Below are 20,310 nucleotides of genomic sequence, written 5' to 3'. Positions count from 1 at the left end.
TGAACTGCAAAGGAAGAACCTAAGGTGGGGCCTGAGGAGGGGTTTTAAGGGCAACAGCTGTTTGGTGTAAGGTGTAAGAAAGCAGTTCAATTTTTAATGACCAGTTTGGCAGTATAGTGCATTTGACTGGCTATCAGTCCAGATATAGGGATTATGTATTTTTGTCTGCCAAGAGCATCTCCTCTTGATGAAAAAGGCTCCTCCCACCCCCATCCTATATAATCTATCTATACTACTAAAAGGGTAATATGCTAATTATACCGGGTCAACTGGCCATCTTCTGGATAGCAGACTTCCTTGAGGACAAAGACATGATGGTGAGAGCTGAAGGAGAGGCCATTAGGGACAATCAGGCCAGCAGGGGAGGGCAGTTGGGGGTGAGATCAGGCTGGCAGGGGAGGGCAGTTGGGGGAAAGATCAGGCCAACAGGGGAGGGCAGCTGGGGGTGAGATCAGGCCTGCAGGGGAGGGCAGTTAGGGACAAGATCAGGCCAGCAAGAGAGGGCAGTTTGGGGCAATCAGGCAGGCTGAGGCAGTTAGGGACAAGATCAGGCCAGCAAGAGAGGGTAGTTTGGGGCAATCAGGCAGGCTGAGGCAGTTAGGGACAATCAAGCCAGCAGGGGAGAGCAGTTGGGGGCAAGATCTGGCCAGCAAGGGAAGGGCATTAGGGGCAATCAAGTAGGCAGGAAGAGAGGTTAGGAGCGATCAGGCAGGCAGAGGGGTTAGGGGCAATCAAGCAGGCAGGCAGAGGCAGTTGGGGGCAATCAGGCAGGCAGACAGGTAAGTGGTTAGGAGCCAGCAGTCCCAGATTGTGAGAGGGATGTCCAACTTCTGGAAGTTAGACATCCCGTGAGGGGTCCCAAATTGGAGAGGATGCAGACTGGTCTAGGGGCACCCCCCTCCCCGCAATGCACAAATTTCATGTACTGGGCCTCTAGTATATATATAAATGCTAAGCAACCAGAACAATACAAATGACTGGAATGACCAGTTGCTATGATGCACACTGCAGCCAGCCAACTATCCCAGTTGGGGTTCGGCCCCTCCTCCTGGCCAGCCCTGGCTGGACTCGGGATAGGACTAGCTTACCAACTTTCCACGGCCCCACCCTTGGCCGGCCCAGCCCCCAATTGGCCCCCCCACCCTGATTGGGGGCAGGTCCAGCCAGCCAACCACTGGTGGCCCCTCTCCATGGCAGGCACACCCCGATCAGCCCCCACCACCCTGATTGAGGGTGGGGCTGGCCAGACAACTGACTGTGGCCTCTCCCTTTGGCTTGCTATGGTCCCTCTTCTGGCTGGCCCTGTCCCCCAGTGACCCCCCCCCCCATTGAGGGTGGGGCCGTTGGCCAACCTCTCCCATCCCCTCTCCCCTGATGGCCCAGTTTGATCGGCCCCCATTGGTCCAGACCAGCCAGACCCCACCTGTGCACAAATTCATGCACTGGGCCTTTAGTATACACTGAGAATATATGTGGCCAGATTACTATGATCTCTGAATGCATAATAATCTGGCCACCCATTTTGTGTGTGTGTGTGTGTGTGTGTGTGTGTGTGTGTGTGTGTGTGAGTGTGTGTGTGTGTGTGTGTGTGTGTGTGTGTGTGTGTGCGTACACACATACTAGGGGCCCAGTGCACAAAATTTGTGTACTGAGGGTGGGGTTATCTCAGCCCAGCTTGCCTTCTTTCACATACTGGGAGCCCTCAGGGATGTGGTAGTGGGCCTAAGCTGCAGGGGAGACAACTTTGCGGGAGGCAACTGATCATGGGCTAATCATGGGAAGGCATGAGCCCCATTACCCTGCTTCTGCAGCCACTGCCAGTCACCACAGCCACCAAGGTATTTTCATCAACATGGACTCCAGTCCCTTCACCAAGAAAAAATGACAACTTTCTTTAGGCATTTTCAAGATGTGTCTTTTATAGGATATGCATTTCTTCCTTATTTTTTTTTATTCTCACCTGAGGATATGTTTCTATTGACTTTTAGAGAATATGGAAGAGAAAGGAAAAGAAAAAAACATCAAAGTGAGAGGGACACTTTGATTGGCTGCCTCCTGCATGAGCCCTGATTTGGGCCCTGGCCAGGGAGGAACCTTAACCTAGGTGCATGCTCTTGATCAAAATCAAACCCAGACCCTGCTGTCTGCAGGCTGAGGCATTATCCACTGAGTCAAACTGGCTAGGGCAGGATATGACTTTCTTAGCCCTCCAGCAGCGGACCTTCATTTTTTTCTCCAGAAGTGTGGTGGAAAAACCCTACATCACCTTTTTGGATTCTTTTTACCCAAGTTACTAAGAATATTACCAGTGGCGTACAGGGAGCTTAGCCAATGAGCAATCAGAAAAGGTGTTTCCTCTATAGTTCACATCATTTGAGGCTGGGCCCTGCCCAGACCTAAAACCTCTTGTGGAAGCTTTAGGCCTGGGCAGGGCCCCTCCAACTCCCTCTGATCACCGGCTCCGTCTCTGCCCAGGCCTGCATGGGCCAAAAGCCTCTTGAGCAGAAGCGGACCCCCAGCTCCCTGAGATTGATCACGGGGGGTCCACTCCTGCCTAGGCCTTACCTCACAGTGACCTGGGTGCCAGAATGTTCCTGGGACATAGGCCCTGGGTGCCATTGTATGCAAATTAACCACCATTTTTTGTTAATTTGCATAGTCACTCTGATTGGCTATAGGAGTAGCAAAGGTATGGTTAATTTACATGTTTGTCTATTATTAGGTAAGATGAGGCCTGGTGCATGAATTCATGCATGGACTGGGTCCAGCCAGCCTGGTCAGAGGGAGGGGACATGGGTGATTGGCCAGGCTGCTGGTTGAACTCCTGGTCAAAGGGACAATTTGCATATCAGTCTTTTATTATATAGGATATACACTGAGTGGCCAGATTATTATGTGTTCAGAGATCAGAACAATCTGGCCACTCAGTGTGTGTGTGTATATATATACAGTATATATATATATATATATATATATATATATATATATATATATATATATATACACAATGATATGTTATTTGGCCATAAACAATAATTAAATCTTACCATTTGTGACAGCAAAGATGGACCTAGAGAATATTATGACAAGTGAAATAAGTCAGTCAGAGAAAAACAAATCCCATATGATTTCACTTAGATGTGGAATCTATAAAACAAAATAAGTAAACAAGCAAAACAGTAATAAACTTATAGATTCAGGGAATAGAATGCTGGTTTCCAGAAGGGAGAGTGTTAGCAAGACTAGGAGAAAAAGATTAAAGGGTTAAGTACAAATTGGTAGTTACAAATTCTAACTACCTGAAACTAATCTATACTAGTAAATATTGTATACCTGAAACTAATCTATACTAATAAAAGGGTAATATGCTAATTAGATCAGATGTCCTTCTGGATAAAGTCACAGTGGTGAGGGCCAAGACAGAGGCAGTTTAGAGGGAGGGGAGGGCAGTTAGGGGCGATTGAATCAACAGGAGAGGGCAGTTAGGGGGTGATTGGGCTGGCAGGGGAGCAGCTAGGGGCATCAGGCTGGAAGGGAGAGAGGATAGGGCTGATCAGGCAGGCAGTCAGGCAGAGGAGTGGTTAGGAGCCAGCGGTCCCAGATTGCGAGAGGGATGTCCGATTGCCGGTTTAGGCCCGATCCCACTGGTAGTTGGACATCCCCCTAGGGGTTCCAGATTGGATAGGGTACAGGCCAAGCTGAGAGACAACCCCCCCATGCACGAATTTTGTGCACCAGGCCTCTAGTACAAAATAATATCTAATGTAAACTGTAATTGAAAAATAAATTAAAAACAACAAGAAGTTTGCTCAGGCAACCTGCTAGAACTTTCTATTCCCTGAAACCTTCCCCACCAACTTTTCACTCCTCCAACCCTCTTTTCAATCCTTGACTTTTCACTTTCCCAAAGTTCATCCCCCCAAATTAAAGTGAGGTTCCTAGGAAGCCAAACATCCTACCTGGAATGCCGCGTGTCTGGGATGGACCGGTTCAGGGGCAGCAGGTTACTGAGGTAAACATTGTAACCAAACTTCTGGAAGAGGTTCTCAGCCCTTTTCTGCTGGGCCTCAGAGAGATCCTCACCCCACTGCTTGAAAAGCGCTGAGTTTGGGAAGAGTTTCTCTCTGGGTCTGTGTTTCTGTGTCTCGCTTGCCTTGGCTTCCACTGCCTTGTCCACATTTTCTTGTTGCCTCTTAGACAATTTCATACTTTCTTCTGCAAATGAAGGGCAGGGGAAAAAACATTTCAGCCAATTCTTAGCTACCTGGGCACTGCTTTGCATTCAAATTTCACCACAATGTTTTCCTTTCCAAATTCTGAAATTGACCAGCTCTTGTCCTAGAGGATACGATATGTCAAGGAACTTGTCAGAGCCGTGCCAAGCTGTCCTGGCGAGGCATGCACTGAAACACACCTCTTCTTTGAGCTCTGTCAGAACTTCTCTATCCAAAGTCCCAAGCCTTCACAGTTCCTCCAGGAACTGTCATCTGAGAAATATATCCACCATAGAGAACCTTTTTCAGAATAAGACCTGAGAACCATTTACATCAGAATCATCTGTTGGATTATTTTTAAATGCAGATCTACAGGCTTATCTCCCAAATCAACTAAATCAGAATCTCAGGTCAGACAGGGATAGGGAAAGATGCCAGAATCAGCACTTTCTTCCCCCCAATCCTCATTTTTCCATTGATTTTAGAAAGAGTGGGAGAGAGGGAAAGACAGAGAGAAATACCGGTGTGAGAGAACACAACAATAGGTTGCATTCTGCATAAGCCCTGACCAGGGCCCTGGTCAGAGGGGAGCTGTAGGCTCCAAGGCACGTGCCCTTGATCGGAATAGAACCTGGGACCCTTCAGTCTGCAGGCTGACACTCTATCCACTGAGCCAAACCTGCTAGAGCCAGAATCAGCACTTTTAACAAAATGCACTACACTATTAGTGACTACTCCTTCCTAGCTGTGTGACCTTGGCCAGGGTCTTTCTCTTCTTGGTGCCATAGATTTACCAAGTACCTCAGAGCATTGCAGTGATAACTATGTGGCTTACTGCCTGTGAAGTGCTTATGACAGAGCCTGGCACACAATAAAGTTTGGCTATTTTCTCTTTTCTCTGGTTTCTATATTTCCTCTACTTAGGGGTGGGGGGGGGAGGTGAGGAAGGATATTGAAAAGAGTGGAAAACTTTTAAAATTGTTATGCTAAGAAATGGGAGTAAGATTTTAATTGTAAAACAGAGTACTGAGGGCCTAGTAGAGGGCTGGCTGAGGCAGGGCCGTGAGTGTGAAGTGGCTCAGGTATGGAAATTTTTCCAGCAGTTTTTCAGCCCTTGGGTGAAGGCACAGTGAAGACAGAGAATTGATTTCACATGATGTAGTGGGGGACCCTTAGGAGGGTGCAATAGAACAAGTGTGCAACGGAGTTGTGGATTGTGGCAAAGAAAAGCTGAAGAAATGGTACTGTTACAGAGAACAACTGAGGGAATATGCTGCAATCATGAACTTGTGATCAGCAAAGGACAGCTTGAATTTGTCATTTCACAGGTGAACAGGTCTGGATGATGACAAAGTCCAACATACAGAGTAGAAGTATGGGAAGGTGGAATGGAGGTAATGGACTACCTGGATGGGAAAGCAGGGCTGTTGAATGGGTCATCCACAGGACATTGCAGTGGCCCAGGGTGACAGCAGGATTTGGGGCAGACCCAAAGACTGAACCAGGAGCCATGGCAAAGTCTGTACTGAGTGAGGAAACTTGTCAGGGAGGTCAACGGAAGAAATGCTAGAGGGCAGCCAGGTTTGCATAACAAGGTAAGCGCTATCATCATAGCTGTCTTACTCTCTTTCTGAGATCAGACCAAACCTAGAGCCCATCAATTGTTCCCAAGTTCAACATTGACAATGACACTCCTCAGCATCAGGTCCCAAAGTGGTCACCAAGATACTCCACCTTGGGGACTCACTTAGCTCCCACTCATCTTCCCTTAAACCTATACTGCATTCCTGCCAGACTGATAGGATCACCTCTAGCCCATGTAGTATATTTTTTTGCAAGTTGAAAGAATCGCCGCCCCCCCCCCTTTTTTTTTTTTTAACAGTTACAGCCCAAGGATTACCAGTTTCACCAGGACACATCTCCCTGTGTAAACTGCCTCTGGGCAGATGCAACCCCAGGCACAGCACATGGCTTTGTGAGCTGAATTTAAGGGAAGCAGGAAAGTACGCAAGTGGGAGGAGGACACGTTTGGAAGGTAGCAAAACCAGGCCTAAGAAGAAAGAGAATCAATTACAGAAGTGCTTAAGGCTAAATAAATAAATAAATAAATAAATAAAATGGGTCAAAGAAAACTCAGAAAGAACAAATAAATATAAATGGAATGTCTTTCAAAGAAAGCTCATGCAAATACCCTGCATATTTGCTTAGGTAGACAATCAAACTGAGAGCAGAAATTTTACAGTATTCCAAATTAAATGGTATTTTTATTCAAAATCTTCTGTACTAAGCATTGGGGGGAGGGGGGGGGGGCGGGACGTGTCACAGGGTAGCTTTGAGTTCTCTGTTCCTTTAAACTCCTGTGTTCCTCTTTGGGGATTTTCCTCTCTTATTCATTGCTGCCAGTTGGGAGATTGTTTGGACTGGGACACCTAGAGTCAATTTGAGTAAGTGCAGAGTCCACAGGATGAATACAGTGCCATTAGACCATTCATTTCATACAGAAACTTTCCAGGATCCAAAGGGCCCCACCCAATGTCACCATTCTGCAGAAGCCTTAAAGACGCCCTGGGCAGCTTCCAAAAAATTCATTCAGAGTCATCAAACCCTCTGCTACAGGGATTTCATTATCATTATGTGTTTGCTTTTGTTCTGTATGTGTTATGCCCAGACTTCGTGATCCCCAAGGACCACCAGGGAGCCGAGTCCGATGCAATAAACAAAAGAGCCTGTTCCATGCTAGCATGGGCTCCTCCCACTCACGCCGGCAGCATGGCGGAAGAGAGCGAATTTCGCCCAGTCCAGGGGTTTTACTCTGGTTGGTGGTGATGTTACTGCCTCAGCTAACCCTGATTGGTTGGGTGAGGGCTAGGGATAACTCCGCCCTGCGTGGCGGAGTCAGGAGCTCATCCTCGCCCCGCCCTGCCCTTTCATTCCCCCCTTGTCTAATGTGCCTAGTCAAATCATTGACTTAGCCTATTTCCTTTCAGCATAAACAACAAATACAGTTACCAAGACCCTTAGTACCACAGTTCCCATCAATATTGTCCTCACTGAAGTCCAGTTCCCCTCCTGCAGGCATCAGTTCTCCTCCTGGCCTGTAGTTGCCAGGATCCAGGCCATGCAGGAGTTGGGAGTCATGTAGTCAGGTCTGGGTGCCATCTACTTCAACAACAGTGGGCGTGCTCAGGATAACAGTGTAGCGTCCTTTTGAGTCCTTGGGCAGTGAATTTCTTTACCCACATTGAGTTACGGGGCTACAGGGTCTGCGGTGGGCACTGGCAGTGCATCTGGAACAAGCAAACTGCAGAGCCTGTAAGGACTTGAGCAAGGGAATGGTTACCATACATGATCCCCTCCCAAAAAGGGGAAACTTGTCCCAGTAAGGGGTACACCTGGCCCTTCAGAAGGCGAAGGACAGGGGGTTGGTCCAATTTTCACCGATTCTAGGACACATTTAGTTAAACCCCTTTTCCAGAGTCTCACTTACTTGTCCTAAGGCTAGAGCTATACTCTGAGATACATTAGCTACCAAGGTGGGTCTGTTATCTGATACTGGCAGCCCAAATCTAGGTATAATCTCCTGGAGTAATCTCTTGACTACTATAGAGGCAGTTTCTGTCTTAGTGAGGTAAAAATCTGAAGTGTCTACAAAAACTAGACCTTAATGCTGGTGGTTTAATCTCTGAAATCCACCTACCAATGCTCACCTGGGAAAGTTCCCTGGACCCGAATTCCCAGGGGGACCCCCTTACCTTGCTTAGCATTTACCTGTGCACAGACAGTACTTCTAGCAACTCTGCCTCACAGAAGTTCAGAAGTTTTGGTGACACTTAACCTGGTGTCACCGGGCAACTCTGACCTAGAGCCTCTGGGACCAACAGTCTTGTCATCTGGAGGGTCCACCAATCATCTGGTCTGTCAGGGGCTTGCTTCTGTTCAGCTGATTCCTTCCGGCTGCAGTTGGTATCCCTTTTCTCTGTGGATGGCACAATGTCTCCATCAAAGGGCCCGGATTAAGGCCAAAAGTTCTGGAGCTGTGCCCAAATGGTGTGGTCCAGGGTGACTACCACTGCCCCTGCATATCAGATCCCATCCTGAATGTAACTGCTCCCATCCATGAACAGTACCTTGTCGTCTGTTACCTCTGTGCAGTCATGAATGGGTTCCTCCATCATCATCTGGAAGCAGGCTGGCAGGGTTGATGGCCAGAGTCTTATGAATCCGGACACAGGGCTGGTCCAGGAGAAAAGCTTGGCCCATCCAGGTTGGCTCCTGGCCCAGAGTCTGCTTATCTGCCTCCTTCACCAGCAATGCTGTGGTGGCCACTGCCTGGAAGCACGCTGGCCACCCTGCTGCCACAGGGTCCAGTCTCTTAGACAGATAGGCAACAGGTCTCTTCCAGGGACCTAGAGTCTGAGTGAGAACCCCTTTGGCAATGTCTCTTACCTCACTCACGTAGAGGTGGAAGGGCTTCGCGACGTCTGGCAAGGCTAGGGCAGCTGCTGAGATGAGAGCCTTCTTTAGCTCCTCAAAGGCCCATTGTTCCACTTTGGACCAGTTCAACAGCTGCATTCCCCCAGTACGTGTTCTTTCCAAGGACCACAGTCCTTCTTGATGTCCAAGGAAAACAGGCAGTTTGTCCAGTGGCTTCCTGGGCTGATGTACTGGTCCTATTGGCTCTCTCAAGACTAAATAAGGTGCCCCAATGACCATAAGAAAACTAACAGGCTTGCCTCTCCTAGCTAACCTGTAAGGACATTCTCTTTATAACTTTTATAAAAATCTTATCTTCCAAAAATACATAACCATGCCTCAAATTTTAAAGAAAAGGCAAGGGAGGAGGGAGCAGGTCCAGTACACTGTTCCCAGGCCTCCAGCCGCTTGAAATTTAAAATGCCACATTTTCCCTACAGATACAGATCTATCTGCATTTCTAAGCCTCCTCTACTCCCCTCCCCCCCTCCCCCCAGCAGAACATCGGTGAAAATTGTCCAAGCAGTCTCGGGGGGTTAAATCATACAAATAATTGTTTTCACATTGCTTTAACACAATTCTAAATAAATTATAAACCTTTGTGATGAAGTCTACTTAAATCTACACACATGACTGAAACCAAAAATGATTCCCAAAGTTTAAACAAAATACAAGATGCGGGTACAAGCCCAAATTCAAACTTACAATGCAAAGCAAAACAAAACAGATCAAATATAAAAGTTTCATGTTACATTAAACATTACTTCAGAAAAACTGACTTCAAAAAAATACTGCATACTGCTTATTAACATGTGGTTACTGCAATTAATTTTTCCTAATTCAATTTATACTTTGAATTTTTAAAACTGGCAATTCAAATATATTTGGCATTTTTTAGATTAATAACATTACATTTCTAACACATCCTGCTTACTTAGGGTAAAGTTTCAGCAACAGATCTGGTCATACATTTTTTTCAGATCTCAAAAAAAATTTTTTTTTTCCTGAAGTTCAAACAAAGCACTGAATAATCTCTTTGCAGGAGAGCTAATAGTCTTGCGCTCTCCGGCCTCCCCTAGACCTCTCCGCACCAGAGACAGTTTACTAAGATTCAAGACAATGTCAGAAAAAAGAATGAATTTTGTTCATAGGTCAATCACAATTCATACTTAAGTAGCTATATGACTCTGCTTAGCTGAAACCAATGACAAGGAAGACAAACCATTGTAAGCAAGGCCATCTGGGCTGCTTCACCAAGGAATCACCAGCCACTCCCTGCAGATCACTGGAGTAGCATTCAAATGCAAATGAACACATTCTTTAGCTGAAGACTCCCGGCCATTCGTGGCCATTCACGTAAACTTGTTACCATTACCATCTAGTTTCCGCCTCATGGTGGGGAATTTCAAAAGCTGCTTACAATGACTTGGGAAACCAGTTTTAATTTATCTCCCAGTTAATCTCCACCATTTTTAAAGTTCATTCTGTACACAGAAAAGCGTTTTAAGCACAGCCCAAAACTATGCGCACTCGTTTTGAACTGGCCTTTTTTCTTTACTGAGCACAGAAATTCTCCCTTGAGCTCTTCTCCCGTACCCTATGCTGCCACGGACCCGAGGCCTCCTCGCCAGCCCATGCCCCCCCGGGCCCAGGCCCCCGGAGCAAGGCTGCTGCCGCCGCAGCAGCCACCCTACTCAGGCGGCCCCCAAGGAGAAAGCGCGGGTCACCCCAGCGGCTTCCCAACTCCGCCTCTCCTTCTCCAGGCAGCCAGCAAATTAACCCAAGTGCCTGCTCCCCGAGCGAGGCCACCACTGCCCAGCCGCACTCCAACGCGCAGACTGAGCCATGCGGGAGCCCCACCTCCAGCCCAATGCCACCAGGAGGCCCCACACCGCCACGCCAGCCACAGTTCGCCGGCTCCATCCTGGGGCACCATGTCGCCTGCAGATACCAAACTCAGACCTGGGAAAGGTTTCCGCAGGTGAGGCAACGGCTCACGCCGCTCACCTCGTCCCCATACGAGGGTCCCTCTAGGGCCCTCCTGAGAGGTCAGAACATCTTCTGATCCTCCTGCCCGTGGTCGTATGGCACGTCTGCCAGATGTCTTCGGGCACCAATTCCATGAGGGGTTTTACGTCCCTCCAGAGTGCTCACACACCTACCGCGGCCAGTCAGGCTCTCCGGATTGGGGGTCCCTCATGGTCCTGGCTGGGGATCCCGGACGAGCCCCCATATGTTACGCCCAGACTTCGCGATCCCCAAGGACCACCAGGGAGCCAAGTCCGATGCAATAAACAAAAGAGCCTGTTCCATGCTAGCATGGGCTCCTCCCACTCACGCCGGCAGCATGGCGGAAGAGAGCGAATTTCGCCCAGTCCAGGGGTTTTACTCTGGTCGGTGGTGATGTCACTGCCTCGGCTAACCCTGATTGGTTGGGTGAGGGCTAGGGATAACTCCGCCCTGCGGGTCGGAGTCGGGAGCTCATCCTCGCCCTGCCCTACCCTTTCATATGACAGCTTACATCCATGTCTAAATATTGATATATGATATCCTCTGGACTTCCTAGAGACAATGAGCAACCGGGATGCTGCATAACTGTACAGACTTCATTTCAGGAAGCCCTATCAGGAAAAAGCCTTTGTGATCTGGAAACAGGGTCCAGAAGACATTTTGAAATTCACCTCAGCTGGTAGGGAGTGCCTGACACCACATCATTCTAAAGTGAATAAAATGGCCGGGACCGGTTTGGCTCAATGGATAGAGCATCGGCTTGGGGACTGAAGGGTCCCGGGTTCAATTCCGGTCAAGGGCATGTGCCTTTGTTGTGGGCATATCCCCAGTAGGGGTGTGCAAGAGGCGGCTGATTGATGACTCTCTCTCATCGATGTTTCTAACTCTCTATCTCTCTCCCTTCCTCTCTGTACAAAATCAATAAAATATATTTAAAAAAAATAAAATAAAATAAAATAAAAAAATAAAGTGAATAAAATGTGGGGAGCATCAAAAATAATGAAGAGCCAGAACTGGTATGGCTCAGTGGATAGAGTGTCGGCCTGTGGACTGAGGGATCCAAGGTTCGATTCCGGTCAAAGGCATGTACTTTGGTTTCGGGCACATCCCCAATGGGGGGTGTGCAGGAGGCAACTGCTTAATGTTTCTCTCTCATCGATGTTTCTAACTCTCTATCCCTCTCCCTTCCTCTCTGTAAAACAATCAATAAAATATATATTTTTAAAAATAATAATGAGGAAAGGAGGAGCTGGTCATTGCAGAGGAAAAGGGAAGCACACTGGTGGCTCCAGATGACTGGTGGAGGCATAATGTGCTCCAGCTGCAGGCAGAACTGATATGGGCAGAAACAGAATGTTGGGGAACCAGCTAGAACTGTGAGAAACAGTAATCATGCTCTGTTAACTGTGACTGTTTTATTCTGATTGAAGAAGGCACGGTCTAACCTGGCCGGCAGGGCACTCTGGACCTGGGAGCTCACCTGCAAATGCACCCCATCCTCCCCATTTGGAGCTGCCTATTACCATGCAAACATTAACAACTTCCTGGTAGGAACCAGAATCACCAGCTCTTTGAAGATCCCTCTCACCCTTGCATGTCACTAAGCACTTTGAAGATCCCAGCCTTTTGCATACCTGTGGGCTTTTGCAAATTTCCAGCCTGCTTATACCTGTTAACTGCCCATTTGGCAAACCCTTTGCCTATTTTCCCATGTGATAGTTATCCTTCTACCCAATATAAGCAGCTGGCTTATGGTGGGGTGCAGAGCAGAGTTTTATGGATGAGTTGCTGCTCTCCCATCCTGCCAGCAGTATTGAATAAACGCTCATATATAAGTCAACCTGTCTCTGCTGAATTGGCTCAGGTAGTGACCGGCAGCACAGGCCCATTGATTGTCTGGTTACAGAACTCCTGCCACTTTAAGGCCTGAGGTGGCTGAGCCCTGGGGTTCGGTGAGCGAGTGGTGGTGTGGTCTGAGTAGGCTATCAAGAAATGACAGTGATTGCCCAGGTACATAGGCATCCTCTTGGTGACGCCACACTGAGCATATTTGCAAGTCAATGTCCACCTCAGTGGAATGCGCTCAAAGCCAGGGCTTCCAAGAGGGACAATCTTATCTGTTTCATTACTCTCTTACCGGGTGTCACTCTGCCCTCTCTCCCTGTCTGCCTGTCCTCTGTCCTCTTTTTCCAATATTCATTCATTCATTCATTTACTCACCCATTTAATTTCTATGTGCCAGACACAGGGGATTAAGTGGTAAGATACTCTATGCGACATCCCTGAAACTAGTGCCTATGAAACATGCCTTCCAGAAAATTATACCACAATAAAATATGAAGAGTCTTATCAGGGAAGATGTAGAAGGTGCTATGGTGCTTAATGATTCTTTTTTTCTATGCCCATCCACATCATTTTCTTCTTTTCTGTCTTGTCTCCGCATACCAGATAGTCCTCGGGTTACATCAGACTCGTCGTTTCGTGGTTACGTCACCATTTCCCATATATATATATATATATATATATATATATATATATATATATATATATATATGTATGTATGTATACATACATACATACATACATACATACATACATACATATATGTATATATATGTATATATATATATATATTATTGATTTTTTACTGAGAGGAAGAGAGAGGGATAGAGAGCTAGAAACATCGATGAGAGAGAAACATCGATCAGCTGCCTCTTGCACACCCCCTGCTGGGGATGTGCCCGCAACCCAGGTACATGCCCTTGACCGGAATCAAACCTGGGACCCTTCGGTCCACAGGCCAACGCTCTATCCACTGAGCCAAACCGGTTTCGGCTATTTATATTTTTTAAAAGTTCGGTCATTTCAACGTATGTACATAGGTGCTTTATGTTTTTATTATTTATTTACCACAAGTAAAGGTCAGGAATTGTTATCTTTCTTTTAAATCTTTTTTACTGTTTCACTTCATTACTGCTGTGTATGTGCTCCATGTGAGTGGCACAGGTGCTTATGTAGGTGGGTTCCGACTTATGGTGAAAATGCATTACGTTGCGCTGTAGGAACGGATCTCTGACGTTAACCAAGGACCTACTGTACATTCTTTTATTCCCTTGCTCTAGGCCAGTGGTTCTCAACCTTTCTAATGCCGAGACCCTTTAATACGGTTCCTCATGTTGGGGTGACCCCCAGCCATAAAATTATTTTCGTTGCTACTTCATAACTGTAATTTTGCTACTATTATGAATCGTAATGTAAATATCTGTCATGACCCACAGGTTGAGAACTGCTAGCAGGGTTGCCTAAGACCATCGGAAAACATAGATATTTACATTATGATTCATAATAGTAGCAAAATTACAGTTATAAAGTAGCAATGAAAATAATTTATGGTTAGGGGTCACCACAACATGAGGAACTGTATTAAAAAGGGTCGCGGCATTAGGAAGATTGAGAACCACTAACATAGACTTTTGCTCTTTGCTACTTTTTTGTCCTCATCTCTTTAATCCTATATTGCCCTCTTTTTCTCTCTCTCTTTTCCTGATTCAGTCCTTTACTTTTTATCCTTCCTCTGTCCTTCCATCTATCCCTCTGCCTCGCCCTGAACCTGGGCAATGTTCAGTTTTTATATTAAAAGACACTTTCTCCACCGCCAGCCCCCACATGCACACAACCACGCATCTCTGCAGCCATTTCCCTGCTCATACATTCAACCTCCCTTCAGGGGCGCAAACATTTGACCTCTGCAATGACAGGGATCGGGGTAAACATGCCTGCCTCTCTTACTGGAGTCAGATGCTGAGACACATAAAATTTATAGAGGTTAGAGTCAGAATCAAAAGCAAGCCCCAGAATTCATGTGAAGAAGTTAAAATGTGGTAGACCTTACGGGCATTAGGTTAAGTGAAATAAGTAAGAAAGAGAAAGACAAATACCATTTAATTTCACATATATATCAATCTAAAAGTGGAGGAAACAAGCTCATAGTTACAGAGAACAGACGGTTGGTTGCCAGAGGTTGTGGGGAGAAGGGAGGCGGTATGTTGTGAAAGGGGTGAAAAGGTACAAACTTCCATTTATAAAATAAGTAAGACCTGAGATGTCTTGTAACATACAGGATGGTGACTACAGTCAATAGCACTACACTGTGTACTTGAAGTTGCTAAACGAGTAGACCTTAGAGGATCTCTCATCACAGAAAAAAAAATGCCATTATGGGCGGTGGCGGGTGTGATCAGTCACAGTTAGTACAAGAATTGAACCATTACACTGTACACCTAAAACTAACATAATGCTAAAGAACAATTATACCTCAATAAAAGAAAGAGGTTAGTATGTGACACTGCATGGATTTCACAACCATGGGACGCTGGCAGGTACGGTCTCATCATCTCTCCTCATAGGCCAGGAGCCTCACTGGGAGAGAAGTGCTGGCTTCAGGCCACTCAATCAGCATGTCACATCAGGTTCCACCTCAGGTCCTCCAGCAAGCCGCCATGAGTCCCTGACAGCAGCTGACTGCAAAATGGAAATGCGGCCTTAGCCCCAGAGATTGTTACCTCCATTTGTCAGCCCTGCCACTCAAAGTTCTAAGGGCAGGGCTGTTCGGAAGAGTCCTGGGCCTCTCTGGGAGTGTTTGTCTGAGCCTTTTCCTGCCTGCATGTATGCGCTTGTGATTATGAGTGTGTGCCAGCATACACACACACCACTCACATCATGTGCACGAAAAAGCCCCACATGCTAACTGACTAGCTCAGGGAAGGCCTGCATGGAGGCCTTGCAAACTAAGACACCTAAAGTAACCACAGAGTATGGTCTGAAATTAAAACCTTGAATTTCAAGAGCCACTAAAGCAGTTTATAGTGGCTCTTCCTGTCCTAGGCCAGTATCTTCCCCTACAAAGATCAACTTCAATCTTTCTGAGCCTATTGTCTTTTACATCCAAGATACCACACCTGTGGAATGTCCGGGTAACTTGTAACTTCCCTTTTTTTGGACCCTTCAGGGCACAACTAACAGGGCAGAAACCACAAATTGTTATTGTTATCATGTTGTCAACTGTTAACTGTACGGTACCAACCCACCTATGTAAAAGAAGCATATGTCTATTGTTTCCCTTTGTACCCAGTCCAGAGGTTTCTCTGCTTTGCTTTCTCCCACTTTCCTAATCTATTACCAATGGATTTCATGTAACCCACCTATAACAGGATTAGGATTCATCATCTCTGGTTCTCTCTTTCCTCTAAAAATCAATTGCTTTGACTGTGGTTACCCACTTCCTCCCTCTAAAAGAACTCCTAAGAGAGGCGAAAATATAACCAAAGGAAAAGAAAGAGCTAAAGCCTAATAACAGAGAAGACATGGAAAATAGAAGACAGGGGACATCCACCAAAAGGGAAAATGGTTGGAAGAAGTTTAAGTTGGTAGAGAATATTTAAAATTAAAAATAAACAAATAATCCTGGCCAGATTGGCTCGGTGGATGGAGCGTTGACCTGCAGTCTGAAGGGTCCCAACTTTGATTCCGGTCAGGGCACATGCCCGTGTTGCGGGCTCCATACTCAGTGGGGGGTGTGCAGGAGGCAGCCAATCGATGGTTCTCTCTCGTCATTGATGTTTCTATCTCAAATCTCTTCCTATGATGAAATTTATAAAAGTGAAAAGCCGCCGTTTTTCAGAGCATTATCTCAATACGCTGAGATTCTTTTTCCCGGCAATTGTTGACAGGTTAGCTCAAATAAACTCACAAAAAAATCCTTCAATGGTTTTAATGTTTTCTTATACTGCAGCTCGGATTCCCTCTAATTCTCAACATTTAATGCCCATTTGGAAGCATAGAATTCAATTTCAGATGCTAAATTGAGCAACTGAGAGATAAAAACGTGAACTCCTACTCATTTTATTCTCCACACCCCTTTCGCCTAAGAGTTTTTAAGTGTGCATAAGCATGTGTGCGCACACGCACACACACACTCACACACACACACACACACCATCCCCTCCAAGTGACTTAGAAACTTACTCAGATGCTGCAACTCCAACTTTTGTAAACTCATCTTGGTATAAAATACCAGGACGAGATTGTAGACAATAATGAGAGTCAGTCCAATGCAGAGAATTTTGCAGAGACGTCTCCTGAGCATCATACTTCAACTGGTTCTGCCACTCCCTGCGGGGCTGAGTGTCACTGCTCCGGCAAGCTAAGGATCAGAATCAGCTGAGCCTTGTCTCCTGGGTGCAGAGATGACACCCTGCCTGCTGAACCAGATGTTCTCCGACTGAAAAATCTGGCACAGGCTGCCTGACTCCTCCCTGCACAATGTCAGGTGTGGAGTATGTCATGGCAGCCACCCAATGACTGGCAGGCTCCCTGGGTACACTTGGCACTGTCTCAAATGTTACAGCCAACAAACTTGAAGAAAGCTTTTTGAGGTGGAGGTGAGCTCCAGGCGATGGCCCTGCTTCACTGATCTGTGCCCTCTGCTAGCTATCAGCACACAGCTCTGCACACTGAGGTTCTGACAGTGGGGAATGGCACGTAATAAGAATAGAGCCACGATTGTTTAATGAGTATTCACCTTCCTAACTATAGGTAAGAAGTTTTCTTACAGACCCTGGGAAACTGGAGGATTTGCTACAAGGAGAAAACTAGAGCTGTAAAGAGACAAGAAACACCTTGGCACCCTGATGGGTCCATTGCTCAGAAAAGAAAATGCACTTTGAAAACAAAGGACAGGACAGTTTTGATTTGGTTGCTGGGCCTGAACCTTGTTGTCCTCTGGGAGTTTGCCTCAGGAATGCTGACCATTCCCTTAAATATCCTGGAAGGAGACACAGGGACCACGGACCCTGCAGCCACTCCCTCCCATTCCCCTTGCATGCAGCCTTTATTCCTTATTCCTATGTAATCACCCAGCTAGTAGGGGATGGGAGAGCAGATTTTTGTAGATGACCTGCTGCTCTATCATACTACCAGCATTCTTGGAATAAACGCTCATATATGGTTCACCCCTGACTCTGCTTAATGCATTCAAGTAGTGACAGGCAGCTGGGAGCCATTGATTGGTTTCAGTTCCACCCTGCTCCAGCTTCCACTAACTCTTCTGCTCCCACACCTCACACTCACTATATGTTTTGGACAAATCATTTAATTACCATCATTATAGATTAAACACTTGAAATTGTTCCTCAGAGCCAAAAGTTCTAAGTCTAGTGTTGGATCCCTTCATAATCATATCTCTCACTGTGTCCCAGCTTTAGGTCTCCAAATCAATAAGAACTGGGGAAGAAATTTAGATTAAAGTACAGAGATGTGGCTTTAGAAAAAGCAGGTAGAACAAAACAGAATAATAAAATGTAAGAGTTCTTTTTTTAAAAAAAATATATATTTTATTGATTTTTTTACAGAGAGGAAGGGAGAGAGATAGAGAGTTAGAAACGTCGATGAGAGAGAAACATCAACCAGCTGCCTCTTGCACACCCCCTACTGGGGATGTGCCCGCAACCAACGTACATGCCCCTGACCAGAATCAAACCTGGGACCTTTCAGTCCACAGACCGATGCTCTACCACTGAGCCAAACCGGTTTCGGCGTAAGAGTTCTTTATATCTGTTGTTCCCATACCCTCACCTACAAATCAGAATCAAAATAAATTTAAAATGCATGATTTATGTCTATTTAACACTTGAAATGGAGTAGACCATTTATCTCTATTTCTCCCCCACTGAAAGCAACTAAAAACTCTGCATTCTAGAAATAAAACAAACATGAAGACTCTGAAAGGTGGAGAAAGGGGCTATGGGAACAACATAGTGGTGAGTTCCCTGGGTTTTCTTTTTGCCTAATATATCCTAGACTGAATGCTGAGTAAGTTGCCACACTATAAATGCCAACAGGAAAAGACAAAAAAAAAAAATGTCCCAAAGAAAATCCTGTTCTCTCTAGACAAAGAAACAGGGCAGGGGAAGCCTAGCAAGATGAGTATTCACATTCAGACAATAACTGCTCTGCTTCAGCCAAAAGCCACCTGAAAACCTGTTATACCGGACCCATCCCAAACCATGTGGGAAGCCTCGACTACCACCCTCTCCCCCAGCTATGACAAGGTGCCCCTTCCTTTATCCCCTCTAGGATGGTGGCCTTAAAAGAAACCATAATTTTTATCCTTGCCCCCCAGGATGTCAGTAAGGAAACAGTAATGAAGTGGCCCTTCCTCTCTTAGCCAAGTTGGTGTCAGCAGAGGCCTAGTGGGAAACCTGAACCTCCCCACAAACAGAAATTGTACTCCCTCCTACCCTCAGGTGTCAACGGAGGCAAAGTGGGAAACCTTGACTTCCACTCCCACCTGACAGCAAAAGGGGGCATCTCGATTTTCCCACCAAACAGCGTCAGGGAGTCCTGCTAAAACAGAAGATTTAATTATGATACAGAGTCTCACAACATCATGCTCAGAAGGTCAAGGATGCAATAATAAATAATCTGATATACCTAGAACCAGGAAAATCTCAACTTGAATGATACCAATACCAATATGACAAAGATGCTGGAATTATCTAATGAGGATTGCAAAGAAGCCATAAAAATAAATAAATAAATAAATAAATAAATAAATAAATAACCACACACTTCAATAAGTAGTTATCAACATGCTTGGAACAAATAAAAAAAATGTCTCAGCAAAGAAATATAAAGTCTAAGGGAAATAAAATAGAAAACATAAAACAGAACCAAATGAACATTTTATAATTAAAAATACAATAAATAAAATTTTAAAATCACTGGAGAAGCTTCAAAGGCAAAATAAAAGAGATAGAAAAAAGAATCGGGGAAGTTGATAAGAAAACAGAAAGGACAGTAGAAATTATCAACCTGAACAACAGAGCAAGAATAGACTAAACCTCAACAACTTGAGAATATAGTAAAAGATTTAGTGTTTCATCAGAGTCTCAGAGGGAAAGGAGAAATGTGAGACTAAACAAGAAATTGAAGATATAAGTTGGCAAAAGACATAAATCTACAGATTCAAAAAGCAAGTGACCAGCTGGTAGCTATGATGGGACAGACACTCAACCCAGGAACAGAAACCACAGGTATGGAAGCATGGAACAGACTGATGAATCTCAGAGAGAAGCTGGGAGGCAGACAGGGGAAAGAAATTAATCAAAGATCCTATATGCATACTACAGGCTGGGTGCATAGATTCATGCACCAGTGGAGTCCCTTGGCCTAGCCTGCAGAAATTTTTGTAGACCTACTCTAAAAGAAAGCCTACAGAAATGTTTCAAAATGAACAAATGACAAAGGAAGGAATCTTGGAACATGCAGAAATAAAGAACAATAGAAAAGGTAAAGCTCTGACTAAATAAGAAGACTTTCCTTTTGAGTTTTCTAAATTATGTTTGACAGTTGACACAAAAAGCACAACATTGTCTGATATGGTTCTCAAAGTATATATGAGATATTTAATACAGTTGCATTATAACTGGGAGAGGGTAAAGGGGCTTAAAGGCAAATACAGTTTCTACATTTTATCTAAACTAGTAAAATGATGACGTTAGTAGACTATGCTAAGTTATATATGCACTTGAGGCCCAGACAAGTGGGGCCACCT

General features: G+C 45.5%; 1 protein-coding gene across 1 annotated transcript in view; it reads right to left on the bottom strand.

Moving 5' to 3' along the window:
- GALNT8 (polypeptide N-acetylgalactosaminyltransferase 8) overlaps positions 1 to 16,845 on the bottom strand; it is a gene marked incomplete at both ends in the record, with an annotated part of 55,459 nt that extends 38,614 nt beyond the window's left edge. The window contains 2 exons of the mRNA XM_084878243.1: positions 3,960 to 4,215; positions 16,722 to 16,845. Of these exons, the coding sequence (XP_084734369.1) occupies positions 3,960 to 4,215; positions 16,722 to 16,845 (380 nt within the window). The remainder of the gene's footprint in view (positions 1 to 3,959; positions 4,216 to 16,721) is intronic.
- Positions 16,846 to 20,310: the final 3,465 nt, after the last annotated feature.

The sequence above is a fragment of the Pipistrellus hanaki genome (genome assembly GCF_964339955.1).
Source record: "Pipistrellus hanaki genome assembly, chromosome: 3".
NCBI classification, from domain to species: domain Eukaryota; kingdom Metazoa; phylum Chordata; class Mammalia; order Chiroptera; family Vespertilionidae; genus Pipistrellus; species Pipistrellus hanaki.
The sequence above is the reverse complement of the archived record's forward strand: the minus strand, read 5'-3'. Positions and strand labels throughout refer to the sequence as shown.